This window comes from Aedes aegypti, chromosome 3 (assembly GCF_002204515.2).
Source record: "Aedes aegypti strain LVP_AGWG chromosome 3, AaegL5.0 Primary Assembly, whole genome shotgun sequence".
Taxonomy (NCBI): Eukaryota; Metazoa; Arthropoda; class Insecta; order Diptera; family Culicidae; genus Aedes; species Aedes aegypti.
Window position 1 is genome coordinate 143,493,012 of NC_035109.1, and position 15,481 is coordinate 143,508,492.

The 15,481-nt window shown below is 39.6% G+C and overlaps 1 protein-coding gene across 24 annotated transcripts in view; it reads left to right on the top strand.

Moving 5' to 3' along the window:
- The window catches only part of LOC5568502 (ensconsin), a 458,662-nt gene that overhangs the window by 375,857 nt on the left and 67,324 nt on the right, over positions 1 to 15,481 (top strand). For 20 of the 24 annotated variants that reach the window (XM_021849239.1, XM_021849238.1, XM_021849237.1 and 17 more), the window contains 2 exons: positions 4,031 to 4,087; positions 4,182 to 4,274. In XM_021849239.1, coding sequence (XP_021704931.1) covers positions 4,031 to 4,087; positions 4,182 to 4,274 — 150 coding nt within the window. The remainder of the gene's footprint in view (positions 1 to 4,030; positions 4,088 to 4,181; positions 4,275 to 15,481) is intronic. The other 4 variants (XM_021849242.1, XM_021849243.1, XM_021849226.1 and 1 more) reach the window with 1 other exon arrangement.

Below are 15,481 nucleotides of genomic sequence, written 5' to 3' on the forward strand. Positions count from 1 at the left end.
ATTCAAAATTTGGTTTCTTTTTCGTCAACTCATTAAGAAATATTCAACAATTTGAACAAACTGAATCGAATCAAAAAATCGAATGAAGAAAATCTATTCACCCGATTTTAGATATTCCGAACATCGATTAATCGGTATGATAACATCGATTTTCCGAACATAAAAAAAAAAAAACAAAACAAAATCGCCCTACGCTAGTGTATACCTTCAAGAATAGCAGTCAGAATCTTGTTTACATTTTGTGTGTTACAGTTGTGGTATGAGTGATCCAGAGTGCTTTGCGAAGGCCCAAGCAGTCCGATTCATTTTTCGCGCGCTCGGAGTGATCTTTTTTTTCAGTTCAGTTCGCGCGCCATCGAAGTTATTATATATGCCTGCATATACGTGTTGACAATGCGATTGTAAGTGTTCAGTAGAGGATGGATTACCAACTGGTGAGCTCGTTTCATGCTAGTAGTAACACATTTATATTTGATGACCGTAAGGACGTGGCCAGTGCCATTATTGACATTACTATTTTCAGAGTCCTCGAAAATGTACATTGAAGATGGTATACTACTCCCGAGCTACATCTGTTGGTTTCGATGATTCTTGTCGATCACGAAGTAGCAACTACGAATTGTACGGTCATCAATGCTCATACATTGTGTTACGGGTGAACGATACAAATGAGTTGATGCAAAGCTCACCGCCTAGTGTTATCACTCTAGATATTACGCTTATTAAAGAATCATGATTATGACTCCAAAAATCACGATTTGTCGAAGTCGTGACTCAACCAATTCATGATTTAGAAATCATATTTTATCCCTTTATCCTAGCTTATTATTTCATTATTATTATAAGCCTATAAAAATTCGAGAGATCACTGATTCTGGTCATTGCACTCAAACCCCGGTCGAACTTTATCCTTATTCGTAAGTGTCGGGGAGCTCCTTTCGCCCGAACCCCAACATGTATTTTTGAGTTCATGCCCAGGGAAGAATCCTTTCCAAAGGGGGGGTTATTATAGTAGACACCAAATTCCCTGTAGATCTTCCTTCATCCCTTAACACTGAACTTTATTTATTGAACTTCACAATTTCCACTTAATTTGGAGGCATAATTTACATACATTGACAACTTTCTAAATATTGTACATTTAAGCTCCGTTTGTCATGGGGCTTGAAAGACACTAAATTTGGTACAATCTTAACATCGATCACCATCTCTTTTTCCCTATGCACATGAACGACTCTCCCATTTTGCTTTGGGACTGTCTTGGGTGGTAGAAGGGATTGTAGTGTTCTTTTGAAGATGTACCGATTCCATTCGTTCGGGGTTGTAATTCAGGGTAGATGTACAAGCCTTAGTCCCAAACAGTAAGTATCTGAAAAGTCACTTATTACGCTTGTTGATGTGATGATCTGTTAGTACTCCAAGTTGTTCTTAAATGGCATTAAGTAATCGTTGTATTCAAATCTTGGTAGAATAAAGGAGACCGTAAGGGTATGAGGCTTGCTCTAAATTCTCCAAAAGACATCAGGTTACGCTTGTAGGTCTGAAGGCCAGAATATATTTTCATGAGCCTATGTGGGTATAAAAGTTGTTCAGAAACCCTCGAGTCTAGCTATGTCAACTGATCGTTTCGTAATAGCTCCTGAGTTCAACAAAAGCTCAACCGGGTTGCGCGTTCACCAGCTGATTTACGACGACCCCCTTTCAGGTTGAGGTCCAGTTTGGGTTGACCGACCAACTAGCAGACGTTGGACGGCGGGGTACGCTTATGATCACGACACGATCGCACGGTCGCACGGCTCGTTAAATTGACAGTAATGTTCATTGCAGCGGCTGATTATGATGCTGCTGCTGCTGCATTGCTGGCTGGCGCCACCATTCGAGATGCAATATATCTCAATGGGACACAGCTCCCCTGTTTTGGTCATTGGCGCGATCGTGGCTGGTTCGCTCTGTATCAAACGCCGTATCGCTAACAAAAGGGAAGCGAACTGATGTCAGCTCACTCATCCCACGCACAAATGCGACACCAAGCCGTTGGAGGTTGTAAATCATAACGAGTGATCGTGCAGGTGCTAGAGATACGATGAATACCGAAGTTGTCTACGGCTCTATGTTGTCAGCTAAAGATGTTAGAATTAACCGGTTTTAGTGAGAAAGCTGGAAGATATTTCAGGGTTGGATACAACTCGAGGCTATGCCTAACCTTATCAGCAGTATTTCCATATGATAGACAATTCTACATATTTAAGATAGTATTATTAGCTACAGCCTGCAATTGTGAAGCTTACCACTCAATTTGGTCTTAACCGACTCTAGTCAATTGGTTAGGACTTCTTGTTTGGATGAAGCCTCTCCGCCAAAGGACGGAGTGTCATGTGTAGTAGATTACAAAAAAGTTTGATTATTTTTCTTTATACAGTCGAAGCTCGTTATAACGACAACTTTTATAGCGACAAAAGCTCTCTATAGCGACATTTTTCAGTACCTTGCATAGTATTTCAGAGTTATAACTATTCTCTATAACGATTTTTCTCTATTACGACGGTCCCTTGCGATGTCGTTATAACAAGCGACGACTGTACTTGCAAAAATGGAAGATTTATCCTAATGCTTCCAAAACTCAACATACAATATTCCCACATAATCCAAAAGCACTTTATTTGAAACCTTTAAGTAGACATGTTGTCACGATGAGAAATGTTCTAATAAATTGGATGAAGTTAAGTATCTAGGGCTCATGCTAGATCAAAATTTAACTTTCAAAAATTACATTGTGTGAATTCTGTATGTATCCACTTAATAACAAAAATACTTTGTCTTAAGAGCATAGAATTACATAGAATTTCCAATCTTGAAACATTGGAATAAATTATTAATAGTGGTCACTGCTGGTGAATCTATCAAGTTTACAGTTCGAGCTGCTGTCTGATTAGGTATTTTCACCTCAAGTTGTCTTCTGAATCTTCACAGGTATATCCGTACCTCCATATAATCTCAATTAAACCGTATCTCGAAACTTCCTGGTGCTATTCAACCTGCAGCGTGACGCGTCGAGCCAAAAGTCAAGGTGATGGATCCACCTCTGTTGACACACCTGCCTTATCTGGCTTGAAGCGTGGGGTGGGCTCGTCTAAGAAACCCGCCCGTCCTAAGCTGTCACTAATTCGCCTGCCATCAAAAAGTCGCTCTCTTCTCTCATGCGTTGTTTCCGTCATATACTAACGTCTTGCATACTTTGTCAATCGATCACGACTACTTTTAAACTTTACATCGGCAGACGCACGAAGGTCCAGTTTTCTAAAAAATTGTCAAGAATCCAATTTCTAAATATGATTTTAGTTGAAAATTAAACGCCTGTTAAAACCTTAAATTTTGCTGTAAAATCTTCACTATAACTCGTGCAGCATAAGTTTTTGGTCGATAACTAGTTTTTACCTGGATTCACCAAGATGCAAATATATTTTTATCTGTCGTTAACCCTATTAAATTGAATATCTACCGTGAAACTAAATATTACAAATACTTTGCAATTGGATTAAATAGACTAATTAATGTGAAATTTGCGAAAAAAAATTTCTGGATAATTACCAACTTTTATTCATGTTTCAAAAAACTTATTATTATAAAAAAATGAATGCGTTTTTTGCCACGACTTTCAAAATTTGGACCATTGTGTGACGCCAAATTTTGGGGATTGGGTGTTGAATCATCGTGCATCGTGCTGTGTTTCATTCATTCATTATTTGGTCATTGTTTGAGGTGCTGAACTCTCGTGAAGTCCCAGCTTTTGAACCTGTGCTCCACCCACTCACACACAAATCACCACCGTCTCATGTCAAAACGACAGCGTTCCGTCACACCGTTGGCTCCTTTTCATCCCAAAATCAATCTTCATTAGGGGATATATGAGGGGGATTGAAGATGTGTTTCAACAACACGTGCTTCCAAAATAGACGTCCAATTGATGAGATGTTTGCTTAGAATGTTTAAGATTATGGACTGACGGGTGTTCTTTTCTGTCTTTTTTCAGCTGGAAACAGGGATGCAACCGCACAGAAACAGAGCAGGCCATCTTCAGCCAATAAAGGTTGGTATTGCCCTTAAAAAAAATACAAATTAGGGATTGGGTCTCTATTTTTTTCTATCGATATTTTGTAATATTGAACTCGTTCCATGTTTAGATGCCCGTCCACACTCGATGCATCTTCATACCCTACACTGGTTTGCCTGTGTAGGTGAAGATTACGATAGCAATGGTTATGGTAACGATGAAGGTATCGGTACTTGTACGCGTGTTTTGTTGTCCCCTTTAAAAATTGCTGTTTTGACACTCATTCCGAAATTAACAGCAAGATTGTTTTAACACTTTTCCCTATTTGGATTGTCATCCCTCTTAACACTACTAATGTTCAATTGGATGTTTACTAATGACATAATTGTTGCGTTTGCTATTTAATAAATAATTTGCTATTAGTGAACGATGAAAAACAAAAGTTTTATAAATGTAAACTACAGTCACTATATTTACAGTCGGGTGAGTAAAAAATCACAAGCACTGGCAAGAGATGACATATGATTTATGTCACGCTAAATTTGGGCATTATCGCCCTCCTCTCCTCATTTGTCACGCTTTTTGAAAATTTTGTAAAGTTTGTCACACTTTTTCTCGGAGCGTGACTAAATTTGTACATGATCCACAAAATTGTAAAATTGTAGTAAGATACTGTCAGCTTGACAAAAAGTGCCGCTACCAAATGCCATTCTCGTTTGAATGAACATTTATATAGATTTATTTTAGAAATTTCAAGAAGTCCCCAGATGTTTATTTGCTTCGATGATCATAAAATTACCTTTAGTTTGATTACCCATACCACGCAAAACTATTTAAATCGCCATAAAATTTTTGTTTCGCAAAAAAAAAAACATTTTTTCATAAATTTTCAAACAAATCTTCGATTTTGAGAATCTGTATCCGTTTTGAACATTGATCTTCTGCTTCAGAAGATATTCCGAAATTTCTTGGGAATTTGCGTAGTAATAACCTGATGATACCTCGAGCTACAGAATGTTTCTCATGCTCGGTTACTCCCTTTCCAAAACATTAGTTTGATGAGAGTATGTTGTGAAAAAATAAAGCAAATTGGTTGCTCATGCTCATGCTGGATGGATTACGAAAAAAACCTTTTAGTAGACAATTTTAGAATTCCAGAGATATGAAAATGGCCTTGAAAAAATAATGAAAGTGATTTTATTGGATTATTTAGAAAAAGTTAATGAGGAATCGCTTGAGGCATTCCCCGGTAAATTCTTGCAGGTGTTAATGAGTTACAGGAAGAATCTTTTGAAGGATATTTTCGAAGAGCTCTCGGAGACATTTCTGACAGGAATCCCTCGCTCAGTTTTTGGAATAAACAAGTACCGTCAAGCGACCATTCACCGTGCATTTAAGAAAAATTTGCACTTCAAAAAATTATATAACTTTTCCAAATAATTTGAAGCGTATTAGAATACCACTACGTAGCGTACAATTATATAATAATTCAGGGAAAAATCTAAAACTAGTGATGCATAACTAAAAATTACTCAAAAATTATTTTTGAAATTTCATGTTAAGGTCGCCTCGTACCGTTCTATGTCACCATTTACCGTGCACACTAGTGCACCATTCACCGTGCGTATGGATTTCGTCATGATTTAATTTTGTTTCTTGAAGAAACGTTGTTGATGGAGCAACTATGTTGCTAATAGTGAGCGCACTCATTTTTAAGACTGTTCAAATCTTCATTTACAATAAAATCCATAAAAAGTTTAAAAATTGGCTAAATAATTATTTTTTCATTAAAATCGTTATAGGAGGTTTGACTGTATTGTCCAAATCATTCCATATTCACTCAAAAACTAAATATGAAGTAGTTTAATGACGATATAACAATAAATCTAATATTACCGAATAATTTCATGCCTTTTACACTTATGCACGGTAATAGGAACCATACATACTGAGAGGGATCCATTCACCGTGCATTTGGGTTTCAACTGAAACACAATATAAAATTCTAATTTGCATGAAATCTCATTGCTCATACGATGAAATACATCTTATTAATAGTATCCACAATGAAATCTTGTTGAAATTTTGAAAAAAACCATACTCTATCGTTAAAATGAAAAATGTGATTTTTTGGTGTTTCTACTAAGAGTGTTGAAAAATCTTATTATCAAACAGAATTCACATGATTTTCACTACATAAACTAGGTTTTTCAAAATGCTTTGTGACAAAAACTACATCATTTCATCAGTTTTATCTTATTTTGCTGACAAAAAAATAATTTGTGAAAATTGTATGGATATTCTGTAGGAATTTGTATATTTTTTTTTTGTTTTTTACAAGGGGGAAATCTGCAAACAGATCCCCTGAGAAGATAACTCAGGGAATGCGGGGATGACGCACCAACGACGACCCGCTAAAACCAGCCTATGCACTGTGCATGAGCAATTCATTTAGAATTGCTCAAGTGGTGAACAGTGCATCGACATGACCCTTGGACTCAGACCCTCATCTCCCCGGAACCACCTTACGGTATTTCTTCGGGAAGGGACCAGTGCATATAGCACAACACGTGTAGCAGAAGTAGCCTAGGCAAACTGCTTCTCCTAGCCGACTTAAACAATGTTGCAAGGGATAAGCCTCGGCAGGGCTAATCCTCTGCAGCCAACTCTTGGTCGGCGCGCCATAGACGCTGCAATTCTAACATAATGTGAGTGACAGCCGTAGTTACTGCATTCCAGCACTCGGCATCCGCACACATTCTCTCTATAATATTATCGGGGGACGTGTCCCCTCCGCATGTAGTGAGCATGCGACCTCTCACAACAATGAAACGGGGGCAATCGAACACGACATGCTCCGCTGTTTCCTCTACACCAGCACAATTGGGGCACGCAGGAGATTCTGAGTGCCCGAACCTATGCAGGTACTGTCTATAGCAACCATGTCCTGACAGAAACTGCGTCAGGTGGAAGTTCACTTCCCCATGGCTTCTACCATACCAATCTGACACATTTGGTATTAGTCGATGGGTCCATCTACCCTTAGTGGAGTTATCCCATTCCTGCTGCCAGCTTCTGAGCGTTTCCTCTTTACACGTGTCGCGGACTCCTCTGGTACCCCTTTGGTTGAAGCATTGAACATCTTCCTTGATGATGAGCCCGATGGGCGTCATCCCGGCTATGATGCACACGGCCTCTTTAGATACCGTCCGGTATGCACTTGCTACTCTTAAGCACATTATCCTGTACGTGCTTTCCAACCGCTTTAGGTTTCTTCTCGTTATAAGCGCTTTTGACCAGATTGGTCCTCCATATCTTAGTATGGATAGCGCCACGCTTGCCAGCAGCTTGCGTTTGCTGGCAATTACAGCAGAGCTGTTAGACATCATCCTCGAAAGCGCCGCTATAGCCGTAGATGCCCTTTTACAGGCATATTCAACGTGGCTAGCGAAGCTCAGCTTGTCATCAATCATTACCCCAAGATGCCTAAGGGATCGTTTGGACTCTATGGTGCAATCACCTACCGAGATAAGCGCCCGTTGCTCGGACTTGCGGTTGTTGACCACCACCACCTCAGTCTTGTGACGGGCCAGTCCTAGTTTCCTAGACTTCATCCATTCCTCAACCAGGGAAATAGAGTGCGCTGCTGTCAACTCTACTTCCTCCATCGATTCACCATAGACCACTAGGGTGATATCGTCGGCGAAGCCAACAATCTTAACACCCGTCGGAAGGGGCAGCCTCAGTACGTCATCGTACATCGCATTCCATAACAGCGGGCCCAGGATTGAACCTTGAGGTACTCCCGCGGTAATTCGAACGCTTTTCTGCCCCTCCTCTGTGTCATACAGTAGAATCCTACCATCAAAATAGCTTTCTAGAAGCTTACACAACTGCACCGGTACCTTGAGGCGGTGAAGCGCGTGTGCTATTGCTTCCCAGCTTGCGCTGTTGAACGCATTCTTCACATCCAGAGTGACAACCGCGCAGTAACGGATGCCGCTCCTTTTATGCTCGATTGCCACCTCAGCTGTTTGAACGACCGACTGGATGGCGTCCAGAGTAGATTTACCTTTTCTGAATCCAAACTGGTTGTTGGACAGGCCGTCCGCACTCTCCGTATACGGTACTAGTCTGTTGAGAATCAACCTCTCCAATAACTTGCCTGTCGTATCTAGTAGACAGATAGGTCTATACGCCGACGGGTCACCTGGTGGTTTCCCCGCCTTTGGTAGTAGCACCAATTTCTGTCGCTTCCATACATCCGGGAAGATTCCTTGATCAATGCAGCGTTGCATCGTGGTTCTGAACATGTCCGGATCCGTGTTCACTGCCGCTTTTAAGGCAACATTCGGGATACCATCGGGTCCCGGTGCCTTGTTTGACGCGAATGATTTCACGACTTCTGCCAGCTCTTCGTTCGTCACTCTCGCCACTTCTTCTTCTTCATCTGCCGCATACGGCGCTGGGGGCCATGGGCTTATGGGATGGTGCGGGAAAAGTACATCGATTATCGATCGCAGCAACTCGGGCGATTTCTCTTGGGGCGCTATGGCTCCTTTGGTCTTAGCCATTACCACTCTGTAGGCGTCACCCCATGGACTAGAATTGGCACTCTCGCATAGGCTTTCAAAGCATGCCCGTTTCCGACTCTTGATTTCCTTTTTGAGAGCCAACTTTGCCTCTCTGAATGCTGCACCGCGTTCCTCTCTTTGTGCTTCTGTGCGTGCGCGTTGCATTCTTCGTCTAGCCCGAAGGCAGATTGCTCGAAGATTTGCAATTGATTCGCACCACCAATACACCGGCGGCCTGTTCTCTCTAGGAGGGGCTTTTCTCGGCATGGAAGCATCACACGCTCGTGATATCACAGCAACTAGCTCTTCACCGTTTAGGTCCAGAGTGTTCCGTTCGCGCCTCAGGGCTTCAGTGAATACTTCGCCGTCGAAGCGCGCTGTTTTCCATCCTCGGCCTTGGATCGAGTTACATCGCGCTGCCTTCCGCCCGCCTGGTATTATACTATAGCGAATCGATTGATGATCGCTATGAGTATAACCGTCATCAACGCGCCAGTTCATGGTACCTAAAAGGTTAGGACTACAAAACGTCACGTCGATAATCGATTCTGCACCATTTCTGCGGAAGGTACTCACTGTACCCACATTTGCCAGCTCTACATTTAAAGCGGCCAGGGATTCCAGCAATAGTTGGCCTCTTTGATTGGTGCAGCGGCTACCCCACTCCACTGCCCATGCATTAAAGTCGCCAGCTATCACTACTGGCTGCCGATTAGCTAGTTCGGCTATCATCCTGTCGACCATGTGGGAAAATTCCTCAATCGACCACCTTGGGGGCGCGTAACAACTGCAATAGAACACGCCGTTGATTTTTGCTATCGCAAAACCGTCATTTGAGCTAGAGACTACTTCTTGGATTGGGTATCGTCCTGTCGTCCCTATAGCTGCTAACTGTTGAGACCTATCCGCCACCCAGTTCCCGTTGTTGGCTGGTATGCTGTATGGGTCCGATAGTAACACCACGTCAGTCTTGGTTTCCGAGACTTTGTATATGTGCACGGTGAATGGAGGCCGCACGGTGACTGGTGACTTAACGGTACTGTATTTCTTCCAAGAAGAATTACCAGCGCTAATGCTTGACCTAAAGTGTTACTAGAAAATATAGACGTTTAACCACAAGTTTAATTGCGTCTGTGGCTACAGCAAAAACCCATAGATTTTTTGGAAACTTTATTGAAATGAATTTTGATGACAGTATTAGAAGAAGTCCTAGAATAATCACTTCAGCGAAGCGACAACAGGAAGAATTTCATGAAGTATTGATATTGATATTCTGGGAACTATCATAAGAAATGAATACTTTGGATTGTTCTTGAAGAGAAATCAGTAAGAATATCTACAGCAGCTCATGAAGCCATTATGGGTGAAGCTCGTGAGAATTACCGAAGGAATGCATGATTAAAACCATTCAAAAAATCTAAAGTAGGTAAAAAACGTGAAATCGGAAAACTTTGGACGCTAACATCTCAGAAACAGCTTTACATAAAACTATACTTTCTTCAGTAAAGATTTGCAACAGGGGTAGTTATATTATGTTACACATTAGTTAGTTGGAAATTCCACCGCATGACGGTACTATCATAGAAAATATTATGGGGCCTTCCTTAGCCGAGGGGTTAGAGTCCGCGGCTACAAAGCAAAGCCATGCTGAAGGTGTCTGGGTTCGAATCCCGGTCGGTCCAGGATCTTTTCGTAATGGAAATTTCCTTGACTTCCCTGGGCATAGAGTATAATCGTATCTGCCACACGATATACGAATGCGAAATGGCAACTTTGGCAAAGAAAGCTTTTTTTGTTTTCTTACAAGGGGGAAATCTGCAAACAGATCCCCTGAGAAGGTAACTCAGGGAATGCGGAGATGACGCACCAACGACGACCCGCTAAAACCAGCCTATGCGCTGTGCTTGAGAAATTCTTTTAGAATAGCTCAAGTGGTGAACAGTGCATCGACATGACCATTAGACCCTTATCTCCCTGGAACCACCTTACGGTATTTCTTCGAGGAGGGGCTTGTGCATATAGCACCACACATGTAGCAGAAGTAACCTAGGCAAACTGCTTCTCCTAGCCGACTTAAATAATGTTACAAGGGGCCAGCCTCGGCAGGGCTAATCCTCTGCAGCCAACTCTTGGTCGGCGCGCCATAGGCGCTGCAATTCTAACATAATGTGAGTGACAGCCGTAGTTACTGCATTCTAGCACTCGGCATCCGCACACATTCTCTCAATTATATTGTCGGGGGACGTGTCCCCTCCGCATGTAGTGAGTATGTGACCTCTCACAACAATGAAACGGGGGCAATCGAACACGACATGCTCCACTGTTTCCTCCACACCAGCACAATTGGGGCACGCAGGAGATTCTGAGTTGCAACCATGTCCTGACAGAAACTGCGTCAAGTGGAAGTTCACTTCCGCATGGTGTCTTTTATACCAATCTGACTCATCTGGTATTAGTCGATGGGTCCATCTACCTTTAGTGGAGCAATCCCATTCCTGCTGCTAACCTCTGAACGTTGCCTCTTTACACTCGTTGCGAACTCCTCTGGTACCTCTTTGGTTGAAGCAGTGAACATCTTCCTTGATGATGGGCGTTATCCCGGCTAAGATTTCCATACAATTGTCATGGAAAGGATATTGGGTTAGTTGTATAAGGCGATGGTAATGGTGATGCGATCCATGATATAATCACGCATTATCGGATTTCCGATACTCGATTACTCATTGCATGTCAAACGTGTTTCCGGTCTCATTGCTCGCTCTCGCTGGACAAGTGACGTTTGGATGAACATTTTATATTGAATTATAAACTTCAAAAAATCCCCAGTTATTTATTTGATTCGATACCAATATTCTGTCGATTTTCATCAGAATGGAACAAATTTCTTGTTTAACACTTCAGTAGTCGAGCTGTTGTATTTCGTACAACTGAGGTGAAAAAACCTCGCTTTTCGTACACAGCTTCTGACGGTGGTCAACCGCGTGTCAATCGGAAGGTTGCCCTCAATTTGAGGATAGTGCCACTTTTCCCCGATTGAGTGGTATACTCGCCTTGGGCTAAAAGTCACTTAAAGAAAGATAAATAATAATAACACTTTTCCCCGAATGCTTTTCCCCCGAATGAACTTTCTTCCCGAAAAGTAGTACAGTGCAAAAGGGTGCTAGAAAAGTTTTCAGTGACAGGGTGGAAAACTAAAATAAAGGATAAGATATTTGGCCATTCGCGACTAAACACATATTGCTAAACATGCTGAGTATGCTGAGTAAAAAGTTATGACATTTCACTAACATTTCGAGGAAACGGAGTAATCAGCCAGTAACGGAGTAACTGGCATTCTGGGAAACGTTTATGGGGAAAAGTAACTTAATCCACTCTCTCATACTGTTATGTTCGATTGGCTCCAACTGGATCATTGGCTCGCATAGTTCTATCCATCAGACTGTGAGTAGAGTTACTGTAATCTAAACATATTCTAAAATATCTCAACAAATATTATAGGAACATTAGTTCAAATTTACAACGGTGAATACTTTACAAACGTCAACAAAGTATACATAAATAATAAGTAGTTTGTTGTAAATAAAGCACTGAAAACTATGGATTTTTAGATTATTACCTATGAAGAATTTTTGTTCATGGTTATTCCATATTTAAATACAGTCAACTCTCCCTTACTCGATATTTTGTATCTCGATATCGAGTTTGAGAAGCATAGTAAAAGTTGGTTTTCATGGCAACCTCGACGGTCCCTTGGATCGCAGTTGCACTGGATTTGTGTTCTCGATGCCTCCCTAACTCGATGATCTCTTCAATATCCAGTTATGGAGAATTTACTGTTGAAGTACAGTAGTTCATGTATATACAGTGCTTGTTCAATTTGTTTTGGCGCCTTGCCAAAATCGTACGGTTTTCACAGAGTAAGTAGCAACTACTACTTATGCTTATTTGTTTTTTTTTTAAACCATACGGTTTATGAAATTTGCAAGATTTTGGCATTAATTATCAACAATTTCAGATGATTAGTGACGATAAATTGTGTCGGAAAAGGACCGTTCGACTTTGGCATGTTTCGTTTAAAAAAAATGACATTTTTGAACATGTTGTCGAAATCGAACGGAGACTGTAGTATCTAAATTTATTGGTAAATAGCAATTATCAACTATCGGAAATCAAAATGATGTTATTTTTGACTTAAACATTGGCTCATAACACGCTTATAAGGAAAGTTTTTTATGACTGGATTTTTTTTTGTATTTTTGAAAAATGTTTGAAAAATTGTATTTTTTGTAACCACAAAGGCCTGGGGCTCATTTAACGTGTAATACAAAAAAATCATACATATTTTATTTTTCTACAACCAACCTATCACAGAAGAAGATCCTGGTGGTATTAAAAAAAATCAAACCTATTTTTCCGTTAGTTACACGAAAAATAAAATATGCTCCGAAAACATATTAAAAATTTAATATTTTGAAAAGTATCGCAAAAATTTAAATTTCTCTTATTTCCAAAAATAAACAACCAGAAGTGGCTTCAAGATAAATTGAAAAAATATAGGGATATTCAAAAATAAAAATTATAAAAATCAAAAACCAAAAATTCGCGAATAAAAATAATTAAAAATTATTGTAGAAAACGTGTTTAGAACGATTTTAGATAACGAAAAACAATATTTAGATTGAAAATAAAAATTTGAGTATTAGAGGGTTAATAGGATAGTTGGGTTATGTGAAGTTCGAGGTCTTTTCAGGGAATCACTATGTTCATTAAAAATTGTCATACACTCCCGTGCATAAGTTTGGGTTCACCCCCTTAAAACATGCAAAAATGTTCAGCCCATATCTCTGTGATTACACATCCAATTGATACTCTCTAAGCCGCATTCGAAAGGCAAAGAGTTATTCTCACTTCGTATGTATTTTTTAAAAACATTTTTTGAATTTTATATACTAAATTTTCACTTAAAGTTGTGACATTTTTCAAAAAACACTGAAAAATCATATCTAATTTCCTCAGCATTGGATCGACCAAAATTTTAAATCAAAGTTTCATTAGAATCGTAATCTTATATTGTTTGAAGAGACCCCACGAAATTTTGGCGGAAAAATCTGGAAAGTATTCAAAACCAATGAAACAGTCAGTCAAGTCATCGTGCAAAAGTTTGGGTTCACCCCTCAGTATGGTGTATCGTGCAAAAGTTTGGGTTCACCTGAACTTACTTAAATCTGTGAAATCTCAAACCAATCATGCACGCGCCATTATTTGCGTTCAAAAAAGCTTTAAATTATTAAAATCGGTTGAAAAATGGCAGAGATATTGACAAAAATGATGTGCGTGCGGCTCAGGTGAACCCAAACTTTTGCACGATTTGCATCTTTCTGAGGGGTGAACCCAAACTTTCGCACGATGACTTGACTCACTGTTTCATTGATTTTGAATACTTTCCAGATTTTTCCGCCAAAATTTCGTGGGGTCTCTTCAAAGAATATAAGATTACGATTCTGATGACACTTTGATTTTAAATTTTGATCGATCCAATACGGAGGAAATTAGATATGATTTTTCTGTGTGTTTTTTGAAAAATGTAACAACTTTAAGTAAAAAATTAGTATACAAAATTCAAAAAATGTTTTTGAAAAAATACATACGAAGTGAGAATACCTCTTTGCTTTTCGAATGCGGCTTAAAGAGTTTCAATTGGACGTGTAATCACAGAGATATGGACAGAACACTTTTGTATGTTTTTTAGGGGGTGAACCCAAACTTTTGCACGGGAGTGTACATCTCCTCAGGATACAGGCAAGGAGCTTGCCAGAAATCGACTGATTATTTCACAATAGATTGACTAAGATCTTGCTAAGATCTGGAAACGATCATATGAGTAATTCGCTTACAATCTTAGTGGTTTTCTATAAGCATTACACAAGGTATACATTTAATACGACTATTTCCACTGATGAATAAGTGATTTGGAAGCAAAAAAAAATATATAGCCTGGATCCTATTCGTAAATTATTCCAGGAATATTTTGAATCCTAATGGAATTCTATGTGAAAGATTTTTTTTAACACAAAAGTTCCTACGGGAATTATTCAATCCTGTTTCTCTTAGAAGATAGAAGTAAACTGAAACAACTCCGAAAATAATCCCAAAAATTTTCAATGCACAACATTATACGATTAAATTTTAATTTAAATTATTCAATTTTATACGAACTGTGGAAGCATTTTCTTCAGATTTGTGTCAAAGAATTTCAAAACGTACTACAGTTAACTCAAGAGTTCTTCCATTAAGTGATCAATTAGTTGTTATTCAAATATTTCTGCAGCATGTTTTCAATAGTACCTTTCATTTGTTAAAATCACTCAGAAAATTTCTTGAAAAATTAGTAATTCTCCTTGGAAAACATTTAGTACTGCCCAGGTAACAATAAGCCGAATATCGGGCCCAATCCCCCATATACGGCTAATATAGTGCTATTTAACGGCTTACTGGCATTAAATCAGCCGTAAATCAACATTTTGGCCCAATATACGGCTTATTGGTTACCTGGGTGGTTTACACCAAATACTACGCGAGAAATTCCTGTGAAAATATTTAAATTGGTTCTAGAAATATTTCTGAGTGGTCCACGAAAATATCCGTCGAAGGTTCTTTCAGGAACCTCTCTTAAAAACCTGCAAAAATTTACCGAGGCATGCCTCAAGAGATTCCTTATAAACTTTTTTCAAATAATCCAGCAAATAATATGCTTTCATTAGTTTTGCAAGATCAGCTCCATATCCCTGAAATTTTAAAATAGTCTTCTTTAAAATGTTTTTATTCGTTATCCATCCAATATATTTCATTGTTCTCT